General features: G+C 33.7%; 1 protein-coding gene across 3 annotated transcripts in view; it reads left to right on the plus strand.

Moving 5' to 3' along the window:
* Positions 1 to 18,218, plus strand: part of sfl (N-deacetylase and N-sulfotransferase sfl) — a 126,186-nt gene that overhangs the window by 54,642 nt on the left and 53,326 nt on the right. For all 3 annotated transcript variants that reach the window (XM_089089562.1, XM_089089561.1, XM_089089560.1), the window contains exons 6-9: positions 1,399 to 1,602; positions 6,567 to 6,693; positions 9,450 to 9,565; positions 15,309 to 15,494. In XM_089089562.1, coding sequence (XP_088945688.1) covers positions 1,399 to 1,602; positions 6,567 to 6,693; positions 9,450 to 9,565; positions 15,309 to 15,494 — 633 coding nt within the window. The remainder of the gene's footprint in view (positions 1 to 1,398; positions 1,603 to 6,566; positions 6,694 to 9,449; positions 9,566 to 15,308; positions 15,495 to 18,218) is intronic.

Here is an 18,218-nt window from a genome sequence, read left to right on the forward strand (position 1 = left end):
TTTTCATTCAAAATACTTTGTACTCTTAAGTTGGATTTGTAAATTGTACGTGACAAGTACGTTACAAACTGACATAAAAATGTGCCTATAGGATAATTTTTTCGTTTTTTTTGTCCTGGCTTGATCCAATATGTTTGTCTTGTAAGTTTAAGCCGATCAGAGAAAAAAAAAGAATCATTAAAGCCAATACGTGTTACCTGTTCGTCTTCGTTGCGGTCTGCCTAGCCTGGTCTAGGTGTTCAGGAAATTTCAAACTAATCAAAGAGGAAACAAATTTTTGTACCGTACGCGAAACCATCCAGCCAAAGTTCGTTTCAGTTTTTTTTTTTTTTTTTTTTTTATATTTCTGTCTCTGAATGACGGCCCTTGGCCTGGGAATATCAGGCTAATGGATTTAATTTTAAACTCGACTGGAGACACGAGATGTATGTACCATTTATGGGCGTCACGAATCAATAGTCGTTTCGTCTGACATGACCAAAAACATTCCATTTTTGCACCTTATTTTGGGGAGTGTGTTTTTTTTTTTTTTTTTTTTTTTTTTGCTTTGGGGTTTCTTTGGACCAGGGACTTAAAAATATAAATTCCAAACCGATGAGAAGAAGAATAAATTTGGTCTCTTTTTTTTACCCCATTGTTTGGGGGCCTGCGGAAAACTAACTAATTATTTTCTCAAACTGATCTGGGACAAAAAGTTTTTAGCTTATTTTGGTCCTCTTAACGCTTCCCATCCTCACAAAATATATAGTCATCTTGGCTCAGGAAACGATCACTGAAAGTTTTAAGCCAATCGAAACGCCAAGATCAAACATGCCTGCCTAATTTAGGGCTCTTGCCCTTGTGGTTGCGTGGGTAATGTCATCCTCAAAGCCTTATTCATTGGACTTTGACTATTTTCAACAAAATAACTTTGGGGAATTTTGATCTGATGGTATAGGGGAGTTTTGTAAATGGACAGGAGCATAGAAGTGGGCCCGTTGCCCTCCAATCATTTTTGGCCCTTTAAAGGTACTAGAAATTTTAGTTTCAACCGAATCATAAGTTTTTACGACCACCTCTTTCATAGAGAGTGGCCGGAGTAAACATGACTTTTAGTGCCCAGAACTTTTATTGGACATTTTTTTTTTTTTTTTTGAATTCGATTACAGTTATGGGATTGATAGCCGCCGAATCCAATAGCTCCTTGGTTCCAATACCAACCTTCAGAACTTCTTCAAGAATTGCTTTACCTTGTGATATTTACTAAGATGCTTTGAAATTTCAATTTTCATCGTATATTCTCTGGCGTAGGGGGTTGGCTTATATTCTGTTGAGATTGGATGAAATTACTTCTTGTTAATGTTACTGGAATAAGAAGTGTATGAACTTTCAATGTATTAATGTATGATTTATACTTAGGATAAAGGTCTCTTTGATGGGATTGAAAGAGTGCTCTTTGGCTCAGGTTTGGATTTCTGGATTCATAAAATACTACTTTTGGACTCCATGTCGTTTTTAAGTCATGGAAAGCTATCAACGTCATTGGATAGAAATATTCTTATCGATGTTGATGATATCTTTGTTGGTCCTCAAGGCCAAAGGTTGACTGTGAATGATGTGGAGGTAATGTGAATCTCTTTTCATTGTGCCAATCTAATATACTGGGTTCCCGTTTTATATTTTAAGCTAATGCATATAGAAATAAAAACTGAAAAAATAGGTAATATGTGTATCAACAGCGAAATCAAATTAAAACTTAATTGTTTGGTGCCGCTAAAAGTAGGCAACATTCAGTAGAAGCTGTTTTCCTTTTCTTTTTTCTAGTTAATTTTAATGTTACTTTCTATGAAATTACTTTTTCATAGACATATCAAAAATTGTTTAGGCTTGTTTTGTAGGCATACTTGCACAAAAGCAAGAGTGGAGAACCCCCGTCCAAAGACCCCCTCGATAAAATTATACCTAAAAATGCTCTTGTTTTCGGATTTTAGATTTCCTTCAGACCCCGCTCATGGAAAAATCCTTTGACACCCCTTAAAGTGTTTCCTATACACCTATATCAATTCAATTCAATTTATTCGAATAAAAACATAACACAAACATCAATAACAATAGAGATCCTAGAAGAGAACTTTTTAAGGACCAAAAAAGAAAAAATTAAAGTAACACTGAAAAAAAAAAGATAGAAGAATAAAACATGGGTAATCAAAGCAAATTGGTTAAAAAGTGAAGATTAAATCATATTATCAAGTTTTGTTACATTTTTGTACAGCTTGCAGAAACTTGTGGCTAGTTCAACACTGGAGGGTACTTTGTTCCATTGAATAATAGATTCGTAAATGGGAGAATGCTGGGCAGCACTAGAAACGCATTTAGGAATTATAAAGGCTCTATTGGATGAACGGAAAAAGTGGGCTTCCGAATTATTAATATTGTAATAGGTTAGAAGTTGAGGAGGAAGATTATTGTGGAAAGCAGAGTAAGCAAGCGACAAGTTTAGTTTTTGTATGATTTGATCAAATGGAGCTATGCCAAAATCTGAGTACAAATTACGGATTGGATATAGACGGGGAAGCCGAAAACCTGCTTTAATGGCACGGTTTTGGGCGAATTTGAGTTTTTTAGTGAAGGACCGGTTTTTATTTCCCCAAACTGATCTGCAATAAGAAAAGTAAGGAAGAATAAAGGAATAATAGAGTGTAACTAGGATGTCAGGAGGAAGAAAATAATTCACACGTTTAATCATAGCTACTTGTCTCAAAATTATTGCTGTGATGTAACAAATATGATTAGAGAATGACAAGCATGAGTCAATAAATACACCAAGAAACTTGGCAACCTCCACTTGTGGGAGGATGTCGGAGGAGTACTTGAGACCAAGAGCAGGTTGGATTACGTCTTTGTTGCAGGGGGTTCTGAATAATACTATTTGACTTTTTTGCTGTTAATGGTCATGTTATTCGTAAGGCACCACGCCTCGACTCTGTTCAGAAGGATTTATGCAGAGGTTATTGCTGATGGTAAATTGGTGACAGTGATGAAGAAGTTGCTGTCATCAGCAAATAGTACAGGATACACTGAAGGGCCCAGGTCCATAACAAGATCATTGATATATAGGAGAAATAAAATAGGGCCTAGAATGGAGCCTTGCGGGACACCCCTCCGAACAGGTAAGGGCTGAGAGGATACTCCACCTAAGCTCACACTCTGTACCAAGAGAGCCACGAATACCGTAACTATTTAATTTACTTATTAAAATACTATGATCACCGTGTCAAAGGCCTTAGAGAAATCCAAAAATAAGCCCAATACAGTTTTTTTTTAAGGTCGAGTTGTGAGCGTATGAACTGTGTGGCGTCAATTAGAGCATGAGAAGTTGATAATTTTGGCCTAAAGCCATATTGGTGAGGAGAAATCAAGGAAACGGAGTGCTGACTGTAAAACAGAAAGGGAAACAGACGTCTGAAGATGATTCTCTCGAGCACTTTGGATATAACAGGAAGAATTGAGATAGGACGATAATTACCTATCTCAGTTGGATCGCCCTTCTTAAGAACTGGAATAACAATGGCTGACTTTAGTAAATCAGGGAAAACTCCGCGAGTTAAAAGTTATGTTGGCAATGTGTTTGATGGACTCGTAAACAAAAGCAAATATGTTGTTCATGAATTTATTACTTAATCCAAGACAGTCAGCCGTAAAACTAATCGGGAGAGAACCGATGATTTGAAGTACCTCATTGCTATCAGTTGGGCAGTAAAACATGGATCTAGAATTGAAGCAAGGAAATACAGCTTTTAAGGAGGAGCGGGAGTCAGTATGAGGAACATTAGAAAAATAATTATTAAATGCGTCAAATGCATGTAAAGGGTCAATTAATCTACCATTTGTGTCTTTAAGGCGAATAGGTATAGACTTTGATTTTCTATTTTTTGAAAGTATATCATTAATGGTGGACCAAATCTTTTTCAAGTTCCCTTTGCAATTGAGAATTTTTGTATAATAATAATTTTTCTTCGCTACACGGATGAGTTTAGTGTATAAGTTTTCATAATTTTTATAATTTGGTAGGTCAATATCACTACTGGTCTTACAGGCTAACTTATATAATTTGTTTTTACGATTTGAGGAGACAATGAGGTTATGTGACATCCAGGGGCATATAAAGATAGTTTTCCGGTTAGGTTTACGAATAGGAAAAGTTGAATGAATAATCTCACTTATCCTTTGCGCAAAACCATTTGTGGCAGAATTTACCTCTTGACAATTTAAAACATTAAACCAGTCAGTGGTTCTTAGGCAATCAATAAAATAGGTTATATTTGCAGAGCTGTAGTTTCTAGTACGTGTTGGGAAATTAATTCTAGAGCATAGAGTTAGTGGTTGCCAAGGTAATGACAAGTAAATAGGAGAATGGTCTGACAGATCTGAAAATATTATATTTGAGGACAGGTCATCTCCCAGGGAAGTGGATACAAAAATGTTATCAATTAATGTTGAAGTTGATCTCACAGGATCAACTCTACTGGGGAGGTTACAATTAAAGTCCCCAAGAACTATTGCCTTTTTATGGGGTAGATTAATAAAATTAGAGAAATCATCAAACAAACTAAAAAGATATGAAGTTGGAAATAGAAGAAGCTGATTAAACAAGGAAAGTAGGCTATACGATAATTTTGACCGAAAACTGGGATAACATCTATTGAATAAGTGCAGCTGAGATTTATTTTTGCATAAAAAATATACTCACGCTCTGGATAGCCTGGTAAAATTTACATTCGGATGAGTGTAAAGTGAGATGTCCCCAGAACACTTAGTCAACCTCCTAGGAACATGGATTATTTGGTAACCAGGGTGTAAAAAATCACTAGTGTCATCATTATCGGAAAGTCTCTGTTAATCCTATTACGTCAAAAGGGTAAACATCATTAAATGAAACTAAATCTTTAAATTTGAGCCACTTATCCCGGATGTTTCTGATGTTGAAACAATGAACATTAAGGGAATTATTATTGACTAGTTTTGGCTTCACATTGGTAGCAAAATCGAGAATATCAAGGTATTTACAATTAGCATGAGTTAAGGTACCATCGGGGCTGCTTATAGGGTTGGCGTTCTGTTTTCTTTCTATATCGGAATTATTAAAAGCAATGCTATTAGAAAGGGATAAATTTGTTAAAAACGAAGTCACACATTAATTAGTCGTCAGGCATTCTTGTTGGGTATCTTCTCGCTTGGGTTTTGCTTTGAACATCATCCTCGCCAGAAGAGACTTCGTGAGGGGTCGTCGATTTCTGTGTTACCCTGTTGGTCGGCTTTTTTTTTTTTTTTTTTTTTTTTGCTATGGCTTGGTGATTCTACCATCGTTTCAGGGGCTGGTGATTCTTTCAAATTTCTGGGGGACTTGGTAACAGTTGGGATCGTAGGAAATGTTGAGTTAGAATGGCATTCCATTCCTTCTTTGAAGGATAAAACTTGGACCTTAGCTGTTTGCCAGATTTCCTCTCCTAGGACCGTAGTAATGGCGAAGTAATATCTGTGCGTATAATTTGAGTTTATACGTACCTAAATAACCGTTTGGGAAAAGGATAAGCTTTTTAAAAAGCCCATATCTTACTTTATGTGATTGGTAAATGTCCATAACACCCATTCAACGACGAATCTGATAAAATCACGTGATACTTTACAACGGGTAAATCATTCTCCAGAGTACTTCTACAGTCACAGTCAGTTGCTTATCGGATTCTCGCAAGAGAGTATAAATATCGTTGTTTTTGTTTTGTGTCCTAGGTCTAAGACAAGCAAGTATATCTCATATAGATATTGCATAGTCAGTAGGTTTCATTAATAGCTTACCAATTTAATGAGTAATTTTCTAAATATACTCTGTTTAGTCTTATGGTTGGGGTATCGAGTTAAAACTATCAGTTATTGTTGTTGTTTTTTTTTGGGGGGGGGGGGGTGATAAGAGGAATTATAATTTTATGTTTGGGGGAAGGGGGCAATCTTTTTTTTTCTCTGGTCCTCAAAAAAGTATATACTCCGTTGTTTATTATTTTTAATATTTTTTTTTTTTGCAGGCTGTCTGACAGGCTCTTTGGCTAGTCAGAATATATATGTTATCCTCAATTATGACTCCAAGTCCATATTTGTCGCATGTAGCGATATTATTTTGGAAAGGGGCTTATCAGCTGTATGCCAATGCACCCTCCCTGGCTCTCTGGAGACTATCTTACCCAAAATTCCGATAGTATTTTTGTATGCTTCCTATTTTATAGGCAGCAAAAAATAAATTTAGATAAAGAATAAATTTACGTTAATGTTCTCTTTTTCACATAGGGTATAGCAAAAAGAAAAGATACCCCTTCAAGTCTAACCTATTTTTTTTGTTCGAAGTATTAAAGTTCAAGAGTGCTTTCTGTGTGTCTTTCTTTCTATCTTTCTCTCTCTCTCGTCCCCACATTCGTTTTCTTCCGTAGCTACAGCAGAATAGGCAGCAGGACTATATCCCTGTCCTACTTCCAAAGTTTATGTAAATGGATTAGTTTTTATTTTATTTAAAAGTGCTCAGATCCGTTCATTTACAGGCAATGATACAAAGTCAAGAGAGGATATCTAGAATTGTGTATGGCTTTCGTTTCAATCTTGGATTTTCTGGAAAATACTTCCAAAGAGGTTTTCCGGAAGAAAATGAAGGAGATAGGTATTTGCTGAGTAAGTCCATATTTAGTTGTGTTCTCAAGAGCTTCAGCTTATTTAATTGATACGAAACTGAGATCAGGATTGTCCACCCAGAGACACACACTCAAACTAATGGCTGATAGCCACCCTCATATAATGACATAAAAAACAAATGGAAAACACTTGGATTTACCATGTTAGTAACCTCTGCTGATGTAACCCGGTTAAAATATAAGAAAATAACACAAAAATGGCTCCATGTGTCTGCCAGCAAGTTAATTTAGTCTTACCTGTAAAAATCGAGTTAGAGGGAAATGACACGCAGAACAATCCAAACATATGAAGTGATCACGAATAAGTGTATGGTTTTCAATAAACACAGGTGGTTAGGACCAGTCATTTACGAATAAAAATAAGAACAAATAAATAGGAATTATGTAAAAGTAAATAGTATATGCTCTTGTGTTAATCAGTATAATAAATAGATGATTTTTACAAGCGTGAACATTTGTAAACTTGGGTTGTAAAAGGAACCTTTGAAATTGAATCCCTATTATGCTAGACTCTCTTTGTCCACTGTCTTTCTGCTCTTTATAAAGATACTACTTAAAAAGCACAGCACTATCAGAAAAGACAGTATCTTCTTTCGTTTACTGAAAGTAAATGAAAGATCTTTTTAGATCTTTTATTCTTTTACTTTCATTACTTTCATTATTTATTTTCTTTACTTTCATTATTTCATTTTTATTATTTTCATTACTTTCATTATTTTTTATTCATTACTTTCATCATTTTAATTTTAGATCTTTTATTAAAAGATCTAAAAATCCCAATAAAAAATAAGCCCGAATAAAAGATCTAAAACAGGGGTGGCCAATAGAAATCATTTTTTGGGCCATTTGGGAAATGCACCGCAACTCTGCAGGCCATATTTCACCATATTAGATCTAGACTCACTGTAGGCGTTATTTGAAGTAGAAAATAGATATATAATTGGTTATTATTATTGTGTTCACTATTATTATTGCATGTAAAAATAGATAATATAATAATAATGATACTAAACGCACATTGTAAAGAAATATATAGCGCTTAAAAGGAAAAATACACAAATATAAATGAATTTTTAAAACTGAATCATTAAAAAGTATTTGTTTTACTAGTGTGGTATTTGTTTCTCCACTCTTTCACTTAGCTTTTGCAAATCGATCTCAGTCTGGGTAGTTGCACGTTATATTTGGTGTTGCACGTTAGCTTTCGTTATGTTTGAGCGTGTTTTGTTTTTGGTCAATTTCATTTTAGAAAAAAGTGGTAAGCAGATACAAGTTGGACCAAAATCGCTGACAGCTCTTTGTGCCAGGTTTCTCAAATTCGAAAGTTTCTCTTTTGTGACTCATGAAAAGTTTCTCTTTTGTGATTTCATGAAAATGTATCTTTGCTTCAGTAATATATTTAAAATAAAAGTTCTTTTTTTCCTGATTTTGACGGTTAATTTTGGAATATACGAGTTTTTTTTTTCTTTTACATTGGTTTTCATTACTTAGCCTACTAAATTTTGTAAAAGTGCGATGAATCTTGCCGGCCAGATGAAGTTCAAAGTTAGCCACGTGCGCCCCGTGATTTAAGGTGTGCATGTCAGCCACCCCTGATTGGTTTTCCCTTTTCTCATGAAAATGTCTTTAAGTTGTGTTTGTTGATTCCAGAAATTGTCCCCAGAGTTTAATGACTCATAGTTTATCTCAGAGCGGGAATTGACTAAATAAAGGTGGAAAAGAAAAAAGATAATAACAGTTTGTTTTTTTTTTCAATATGTCTTCTCTCATTTTCTTCCAAGGGAAAACTTGCATAAAAACTAAGCTGTCAGGAGTTATTTTTGTAAGAACTCCCAACTTTTTAATACACTGAATCTGTTTTATGTCTTTTCCTGACCAAAAACTTGGCTTTCGACCAGTTTATAATCGTAAAGTTCAGCTTTTTCAAAAACAGCTAGCAAAGAATCGAGCTGTGGTCGAATTTTAGATGAGAAATGTACTAGTAAATAATATATCTGACGTATGATTTAAATAGGAATTCTAAAAAGGCCTCAATCGATACATAAAGCTTTTGTTTTCTTTGGAAAGTCCCAAGAAATTCTTAATAGGCGTAAAACTGTAATTTTGGAATGTTTGGCTTTTCGAAATTAAAATACGCACTACTTGCCTAAAGCTTACCCATTGATACGAATAAGTTCAAGTTAATATATTTTTTTTCAAAAGCATCCGCATGCTATAAGTGAGTTTTTCTGCTTTCTAAAAAGGAACTTGATTATTTTCTAGTTGTGTCATCGGAGATTTTGTTGTTTGTTTCGGTGTCTGTTGTTTTCTTAGTAAGTTAAAACACAACAGGGTTAAGTTCTGCTGACAAACTACACGGGTAAATTAAATAATAATAAATTTGACACAAAATAGAAGGTAGAAATGACTAGGGTCTGTCCTTTGCATAATCTAGTTATTCTTAAAGAATATATAATATTAATTTTTCAGCTGATTCCAGTCTCGTTAGTGTTGGCTACTCTGTCGGCTTTATGGCACCACCTGAATAAAAATTATGCACCCGAGGAGTAATTGCATTGGCTGTGGGGGAATGTCATACCGATTTTTTTTTTTTTTTTTTTTTTTTTTTTTTTTTTTTTTTGCTTGAAAATGGATTCGGGAGATCTTTGTAAGTCAAAGATGTTTAAGAGAAATCAAGAATACTTGATTAGAATATCTGTGTGTTCAAAAAATGATTCTTATGTTTATGTTTTACAGGTCGATCACATGCGTTTTCGTGGTTTGGTCACATGTGGAATCATCAGCAGCCCCATTTATACGAAAACGTGAATGCATTGGAACAGGATATGGCTCTAAACAAGGAATTTGCTCAGGTATACTATTCATAAATTGTTAATAACCCTGACCGTATCCAGGGAGGGGGGCTTGGTTTGAACCCCTTCCCCCTAAGTTTTTTCGGATTCCTATGAAAGTAAAAAAAAATTGCACTCTCTATATAATGTTTTAAAGATAATTATTTGGTTAGAAAAAAAGAACAGACGAGAAAAAAAAGAACAAGAAAAGAACTGTTTTCCTAGTTTATTAATTGAGATAAATAAGCACTTGAACAAGGTCTTGATCTTACTCACCTATCCAATCACCTAGGACAAAGCAGTATAATCCAACAATCAACCGAATAGAAGTGTCCAAATTCATGGAAAATTATTATTAGTAAAAGTAATCGGTCGTAAAATTACAAGCAAAAGCACCTCAAATCTAATGAAATATTTCCAAGTGATTGCGTCACACCAGGGCTCCTCAGAAGAATACACATTCGCCTATATGGGTTTCGGGTAATTACCTCACACCAGGGCTCGTCAGAAGAATACACATTCGCCTATATGGGTTTCGACGCATTGAAGTCCTTACCCAGGCGAAGTGGAGCGACTACCTTAAGATCTTTATGGTATTAAATTTTTAAATTGCCAAGTTATTTTATTAGCTGAAAAATATCGTAAGATCGATTTATGGCTTAGCATTCGACGTCTATTTTTAAAATCCATATAATTACAGCAAATTCTTGCATATCTAAATAGCTGGGAATAAAAAGCTGAGTATGTAATATTTGAATGTATATTACTTTCAAGGAATGGGAAATTAATTACTTTAAAATCAAAATCATCCGTTTTGCTTATATCCGTTTGCTTATATTACTATTTAAATGTAAAAAGTGTTAATATTGGCCTGTCTCATGAGTCGGTTCCAGAATTAACTCTGGTGGGTAAATATTTTTCGAAATCTCAATAAATTCCACGCAATTTATTACCAAAAGATAATCCAAATATCTTTTATTGTTTGAAAGAGAATATTTTATATTACCTGGGTTATCTTTGTTTATCATATACTCATATTCTAGTTGGCTTAAAAACAAATCAGCGATAAATAGACTGGCATTACCACCCATAGGAATTCCAATAATTTGCTTATATAAATTTACCATTAAATCTCATAAAGGTGTTGATAACAAATTCGAGTAAATCGTATATCATGTCCAAGCTTTAGCATCGTTAGTACTATTAAAGAAATATGTCCATCTGGCTTTTTTATTATAATTATCTATTTTTTTTAAACCCATATTAGACAAAAGGAAAGATTTTTTATAACAATTTTTAAGTTTTCGAATACTAAATTAAATGATATAGTGATAAAACGAAACAATAGTAAAAAAAGAGAAAAACGAGGATTATACAAGCCAGTGAAACATATGAACTAAAATGCAAATATTTCGGTCAAGACCTCCGCTTGACCGTCCTCAGTGCAGGATAATAACATCAAAATTACTAATAAAACTCCATGGTTACTATAAAAAAAAAATTTCAAACCTTGAAACGAAACGTAACTAAAATTTGAAGACCCGCTCCATGTAACGGTGAAAGGGTAACTGAATGAAAAAATACAGTGCTGAATGGGAATTCAATTTTTTAATTTAAACAAAGTATTTTTAAAAGCTAAACGCTTTCCAGGTAAAACATCATCAGAGATTAGGTTAGGTTGCAAAATGTGACCATTACATTCACCGAAAGGTTGCTCTCAATAGAGACACGGGAGAAACTTATTTAAGCCCCATTTATAATGAACTAATTAATTCTGATCGTTTTTACTTAAATATTAAAAAAAATCACATTTTGCAACCTAACCTAATATCTGATGATGTTTTACCTGGAAAGCGTTTAGCTTTTAAAAATGCTCTGTATAAATTAAAAAATTGAATTCCCATTCAGTACTGTATTTTTTCATTCAGTTACCCTTTCACCGTTACATGGAGAGGGTCTTCAAATTTTAGTTGCGTTTCGTTTCAAGGTTTGAAAAAAAAATTTATAGTATCCATGGAGTTTTATTAGTAATTTTGATGTTATTATCCTGCACTGAGGACGGTCAAGCGGAGGTCTTGACCGAAATATTTGCATTTTAGTTCATATGTTTCACTGGCTTGTATAATCCTCGTTTTTCTCTTTTTTTACTATTGTTTCGTTTTGTCATGATTAGCCAGTGTGGTCTTAGAAATTATTTACGATATAGTGATTTGTATATAGTGCAGTAAAATCAAATGAATCCTTTCTTTGAGCTGAAACTATAGCCAGCGAATCTATGTAATGAATTAAAATTAGAAATTCTTTTAATTCCAGAGCAATAAGCTGTACATTTATTTCTAATATCCTCTAAAATTAAAGACAGGTCAGTAGCCGCAATTATGGTTGGACATCTAGCTGCCCCAGCAATAAAGCGTGGTTTAGGGGGATTTTTATGAAATTTTGCCGCCCAAAATAAGAAAGGGAACTTTGTATCATTATTATTGATTTCAATATTTATGTTATTTTGTATCTCCGCTGTATTTTATATTAAACTATTATCCTCTCAATGAACCTTTTCATATGTATTTGTTGTAAGTAACTCCTTTGACAAAATATCACAATAGAGTCTCTGACAAATTATGGCAAAATTCTTATTAGCTTTATCAACTGGTACAATTATAAATTTATTCTGTAGATTAGCTATATGGCTTGTTTTATATTAGCATTATAAAATATTAGATATTTCTTAAGGTTGTTTGAAATAGAATATATATATGTATATATATATATATATATATATATATATTATTTTGTGCTCTAGTCATGATCTCTTTAATAATTTCCTCTTTCTTGCACCACTTACCAATAAATAAATTTAAATCATTATTTAACCCACTAACAATATTTGATGGCTTTAAATGACTGAAAAGACGGAATTTAGCCCCCATTTTATATGTTCGTAAGCTGGATTTACAAATAGTAAAAATTGCTTGCAATTACAAACAGGTTTCCAATTACTATCCATATCAACTTCTTAAAATATTAAATTATAGTCAAAACTCATTTGTCCTATCGTTTTTGAGAATGTGAACGTTAAAATGGGACTATCCTTATAATCCAAATTACTAGGAAGGGCATTCTTCACTGCCTGCTGGTTTAAGATCCCAGGTAAATTAATAACTTGTATTTGTTAACTACTAAAACTTATAGATAAATATAATCTCTTATCCTTATTATTTGAAAAAAACTACGTTTTCTAAAGAGTTAAAGAGGCTGAGTCACAAGTTCGAACCTTAAAACGTACAGGGATTAGAAGGTACAGTTGGGGGGCTGCCGCCCCCCAAACCCCCCGCTTTCGCAGCCTTTAAATAAAAAAAAAAATTTAAACTGAAAGTAAAGAGCGACATTAAAACTTAAAACGAACAGAAATTATTCCGTATATGAAAGGGGCTGTGCCCTCCTCAAAGCCTCGCTCTTTACGCTAAAGTTTTTATTGTTTAAAAAAAAGAGTTGTGAGAAAGTCAAACTTTAGCGTAAAGAGCGAGGCGTTGAGGAGGGCACAGCCCCTTTCATACACGGAATAATTTCTGTTCGTTTTAAGTTTTAATGTCGCTCCTTACTTTCAGTTTAAAAAATTTTTTTTTTATTTAAGGGCTGCGAAATTGGGAGGTTTGGGGGGCGGCGGCCCCTCAACTTTACCTTCTAATCCCTGTACGTTTTAAGGTTCGAACTTTTAACTCAGCCTCTTTAACTCTTTAGAAAACGTAGTTTTTTTAAATAATTTCTGCACGTTTTTGTACAGTTTATTACCTATTATTGGTTGACTAACTTTTAGATGATTGTGTATTATTCTTTTTTGTCTCGACAGGGTGTTTCAAGGGTCGACCTTGTAACTCAGCCTCTTTAAATCTTTAGAAAATGTATTTTTTTTCAAAAAATTTAAAAAAGAAACTGAGTTTCTTTTTTAAACTTTAAATTCAGTATATAAAAAATGTCATCTCCCGGTGAATCAAATACAGGTCGCCCATCTGACAGTTAGGAATATTAATTTCGACAACAAATAGACACACTTTCAAATGTTTTTTATCAAGTGGAATGTATTTTTGACGCAAGTAAATCATAATACCATTTGAGAGTTGTATTTTAAAAGAAAAGGATGTAGTAACTATATTGAGCAGAATTTCGAGGATAAGCTCTCGGGCCCCAGGAGAGCTTGTCCTCTAAATTTCAGCCCGATCAGACAACGTTAAAGGTGGGCTGTGGTGGGAAAAATTAACATGGGCTCTTATAGGAAAACGAGGTTTTTCGTAAATGTAAATTCGGAGGATAATTTTTTCGGTCTGAAAATATCAAAAGGCCCTAACAGGTCGAATTCTGTTTCGAATGAGTCCTCATTCACCCGGATCAGTTGCCAACTGTGGCCTGTAGGTGTGGCTAACAAGAGAAATAAAATTTTGAACTTTAAGTGGCTATATTTGGTTTTTGGAAAACAGGGAAGGAGTGATCAGATTGAGCTGAAATTTCGAGGAAAAGCGCCCGGGCCCGAGAAAAGCTTAACCTCTAAATTTCAGCCCAATCAGACAACGTTAATGGGGGGCTGGGGTCGGAGGGTCGAAACTTCCGGCCCACTTTTACCCATGAAGATAAAGTCGGAGGAGGATGAAATTTTGCACGTTTCTTAGTTTGAGCTTGGGCTACAAAATGCGATCACCGCCGTCTCTCTGCGACCGCTAGGACCGGATATCGCTATAACATAGTGGTGGGTCGCCTCTTTATAGAGGCACAAGTGTGCCTCCTTGATTATCAATCTTATCAGACTTTATATATTTTGAAATAAATTGAAATAAGATACAAACTGCGTCGTAAATTAATTATGCTGAAAAAATATTTTTCTTTTTCTGTTTTCTTATCCTTTTTGTTTGATACTCCACTTCTTAACTTAGTTGGTGAAAAATAAATTGTTATAATTGTTTAACTGTTGACGGGCAGTTATCACCTTTGAGGGGTTTATGTCTCATAATTCTCACAGTTTCTCCCCTCTTGTCCCCCATAGTTTCTGTAATGCTTATAGAGTTTGCTTTATTTTTGTTGTTTTAACAAATTCTGAAATAGATTTGTATTATATTATTTGACGGACAGCACACTCCATTCAGTCATTAATCTTTCCAGAAAGATCTGATAAAATTTCAACAGGGACCATGTATGAAAGATTGTTGAGTGTATTTGTATGTATATACAAATATATTTGTATGTATATACAAATATATTTGTAATGCAGGACTCCCACAGCCTCAATAAAGTTAATAAACATTTTCATGAAAGTGCAAACCATAAACTTTGTCCCACTCATACAAGGATTTCACCTTTTTGACTTCAAAGCAATTTTTCTTAGAAAGTAACTGAAATAGTCAAACATGGAGCTGGGAAAACCATCTTTTTAGCATTTTTCTTCTTATTAATATTAAAAAACATTTTTTTGTTTCTTTTATCAAGAAAAATATTTAAACAAGAATTCACTATTATACTTGTAGACACTAATTTGTACGTTGTTTATTTGACATTTTCCACACGGCTTTTGAACTTTGTGGACTTTCTTGAAAAAGTTAAATAAAGCTCGACTTTTTTCCGACAGCAATAAAGTCAACAAAGTCATGCGAGGAAAACGGTTTATTAACTTCGTGGACAGCTTTATTAACTTTATTGACTCTGTGGGAGCCCCGCATAATCAGTAATTTCCAAATCATATGATTTTACTTGAAAATGCATAATTCAAGTTTTATTTCAGAAGCATGGTCTGCCCGTTAATTCAAGTTACTCTGTGGCTCCGCATCATTCAGGTGTCTACCCCGTTCACCAGTCCCTATATCAGCTGTGGAAAAAGGTTTGGAATATTAAAGCAACGAGTACTGAAGAATATCCGCATTTAAGACCTGCTCGTTTAAGAAGAGGTTTTGTTCATGAAGGTATAATGGTGAGTGATATTCACAAGAATTACCTATATCTTTATGTATGTGTCTCGCCAATTTAGGCTTAAGAGAAATTGACCTATAGTTATTTGTATATTTCCCAAGAACCATCCCTCCCAAACAAATATTAGTTTAAGCTTCTTTTTAAAAAGCTTGGAAAAATCAGTAATTTAACAAATTTTATTGAAAAAATTTATTTTTAAAATTTTGACCTTGAAAAGATCGCTGTGACCCAATTTAGAATTAATACTGAAAATTGTTGCTCTTATTTTACGAACAAGCAATATATTTAAAGAAGAAAAATATAAAAAAGAGAAAAAACCAAATAAGATTAAAGGGTTCTTTGAGGTTGTTTACACTGCACAGCACTCTCTTTAGTAAGTACTGATTGAGATTTAAAATGTTAGTAGCCACTTAGAGTCATTAAAGAGAATCTGCATGTAGGGCATACTGGTTTTAGAGGAGGTATACTCCTGAGGGTTCCGGAATTCTTGAGATTATAATGGTAAGTGACTGTTCCGGCTATTTTGTGTATTTGGTTTCTCTTGAACTTGGCTTAAATGAAATATACGTTAGTTGTAGACTCCTTCTCTCGTTGTAAAGGAAGCTTATAATACTTTAAAATAATCAGGAAAAATCAATCAGTATTACGGTACCGAGATATACTGAAAAAAGAAGAAAATGTTGAAGTGGAGCTTGCAACGAGCGATGACTCAAAGGTCTAAGCTATAGTATTTGGGTTACCAATAAGTAGTATGTTTTCTAAAACAAATAAAAGCCAAATATGGAAAAATATTTGATGGGCGGGGGAGGAGGGGGCGATGCTTTCTTTGACCGTCTGAAAGAGGAGGAAGGAACATCATTATATCAGTGTTATCGTCACTTTCTTGAATGTAACTAATCTTCCAGGGGAAATGCATGATGAATATTTTGATCTAAATAAGCTTTCATTATGCAAATTATTTGATAAAGTGAACTTAATTAAATTCTGGTGTTCCTTTTCTGCTAGGTGGTGGAAATCATTTAAAATCCTGGATAATCTTTTGGATTATGGAATTGGTTTTGAACAAGATTATTTTGAAAGCAAATGCAGCAACTAGAGGCCCTGAGGTACAATTTTGTAAAAACTCATTATCATTCTTCCAAAAAAGCTTTTAAATTAAACTCTACGATCTCTAGTCTAGACTTTGTCTTGATTAGGTACACTCTCTCACAATTATGCTTCATTAAGTTTTTTTTTTTTGCTACTCACATGGGTTTACAAATAAATTTATAAAATTGAGTGCACACTAAGGAATATAAAAAGGTAGGGGGCGATTCCTTTCACCACTTACCATTACCCTATCCACGATTCTAATTTGACAGGAGATGGGATTTTTCATTTATTAAAAATCTGTTGAAAATTTCCGTACACCAGGACACACACAGTCCAGCGGCACGTCTCTGACTTATGACATATTGTCGTCGTTTTCTTTATTTTGTTGCTTTAACCTAATATAAACCTAATATTCTTAATTTAACAAAATATTCTTTTAATTAACCTTAATAACTTAAATATTCTTTTTATATTCTTTATTCTTTATTCTTTTTATATTCTTTTTACATTCTTTTTATATTCTTTTAATATTCTTTTAATAACTTAATTAATTTAACCTAATATTCTTTTGTATAGGTGCTATGTACGTTCAAATTCAAAATTTCCAGTTATTAATCACGATCTACTATACTCGATCTACGATCTATACACGATCTACGATAATCACGATAGTCACTATACAAAGTGTTCAGTCTAAAGTTTGACAAGCCAGCATCTAAGAAACCATCATCATGTCAATCCTTCTATTATCTAAAAAAATAATAAGTATATGTTTTCTCCCTGTAGACAGTAATTCTTGCTAAAAGGGTTGAGTTGAAAGCATTTTAGGTCATATGCAATGTTTAATAAAAGGAGCCTTGTCAACTTTCGCAGTTGCTTCTCAAAGGGGTGCTCCTCATGATCACCTCAAAGGGGTGATCCTGTTGCTCCTCAAAGGGGTGGTGTCCCCATCTCTAAAGTTTGTACAATTTTGCTTAAGTTTTGTTCACATAAAACCTTGCCTCGGATATTATGTCAATTTGATGTAAATCTGTTTTTATTTGGTATGTTGAAGCGTGCGTTCATAATATTCAGATGCATATTCACTTAAATTTTGAATTCCTGAGTCTATCATCTTTCTTCTTTTTTTCAAGCCTCGAAGTTACCGCCATTCTTCACTTTTTCTTTTCTTTATTCTTTTTTTCAAGCCTCGAAGTTACCGCCATTCTTCAATTTTTCTTTTATTTCTTCTTTGTTTTCAAGCCTCGAAGTTACCAGTTTTTCTTTTCTTTATTCTTTTTTTCAAGACTAGAAGTTACCGCCATTCTTCACTTTTTCTTTTCTTTCTCCTTTTTTTAAAGACTCGAATTTGCCAGTTTTTCTTTTCTTTATTCTTTTTTTAAATCCTCGAAGTTACCGCCATTCTTCACTTTTTGTTTTCTATCTACTTTGTTTTCAAGCCTCGAAGTTACCAGTTTTTCTTTTCTTTATTCTTTTTTTCAATCCTCGAATTTACCGCAATTCTTCACTTTTTCTTTTCTTTCTTCTTTTTTTCAAGCCTCGAAGTTGCCAGTTTTTCTTTTCTTTCTTCTTTTTTTCAAGCCTCTAAGTTACCGCCATTCTTCACTTTTTCTTTTCTTTATCCTTTGTTTTC

This window comes from Artemia sp. Qi Xiang Cuo, chromosome 5, assembly GCF_049724085.1.
Source record: "Artemia sp. Qi Xiang Cuo chromosome 5, ASM4972408v1, whole genome shotgun sequence".
Taxonomy (NCBI): domain Eukaryota; kingdom Metazoa; phylum Arthropoda; class Branchiopoda; order Anostraca; family Artemiidae; genus Artemia; species Artemia sp. Qi Xiang Cuo.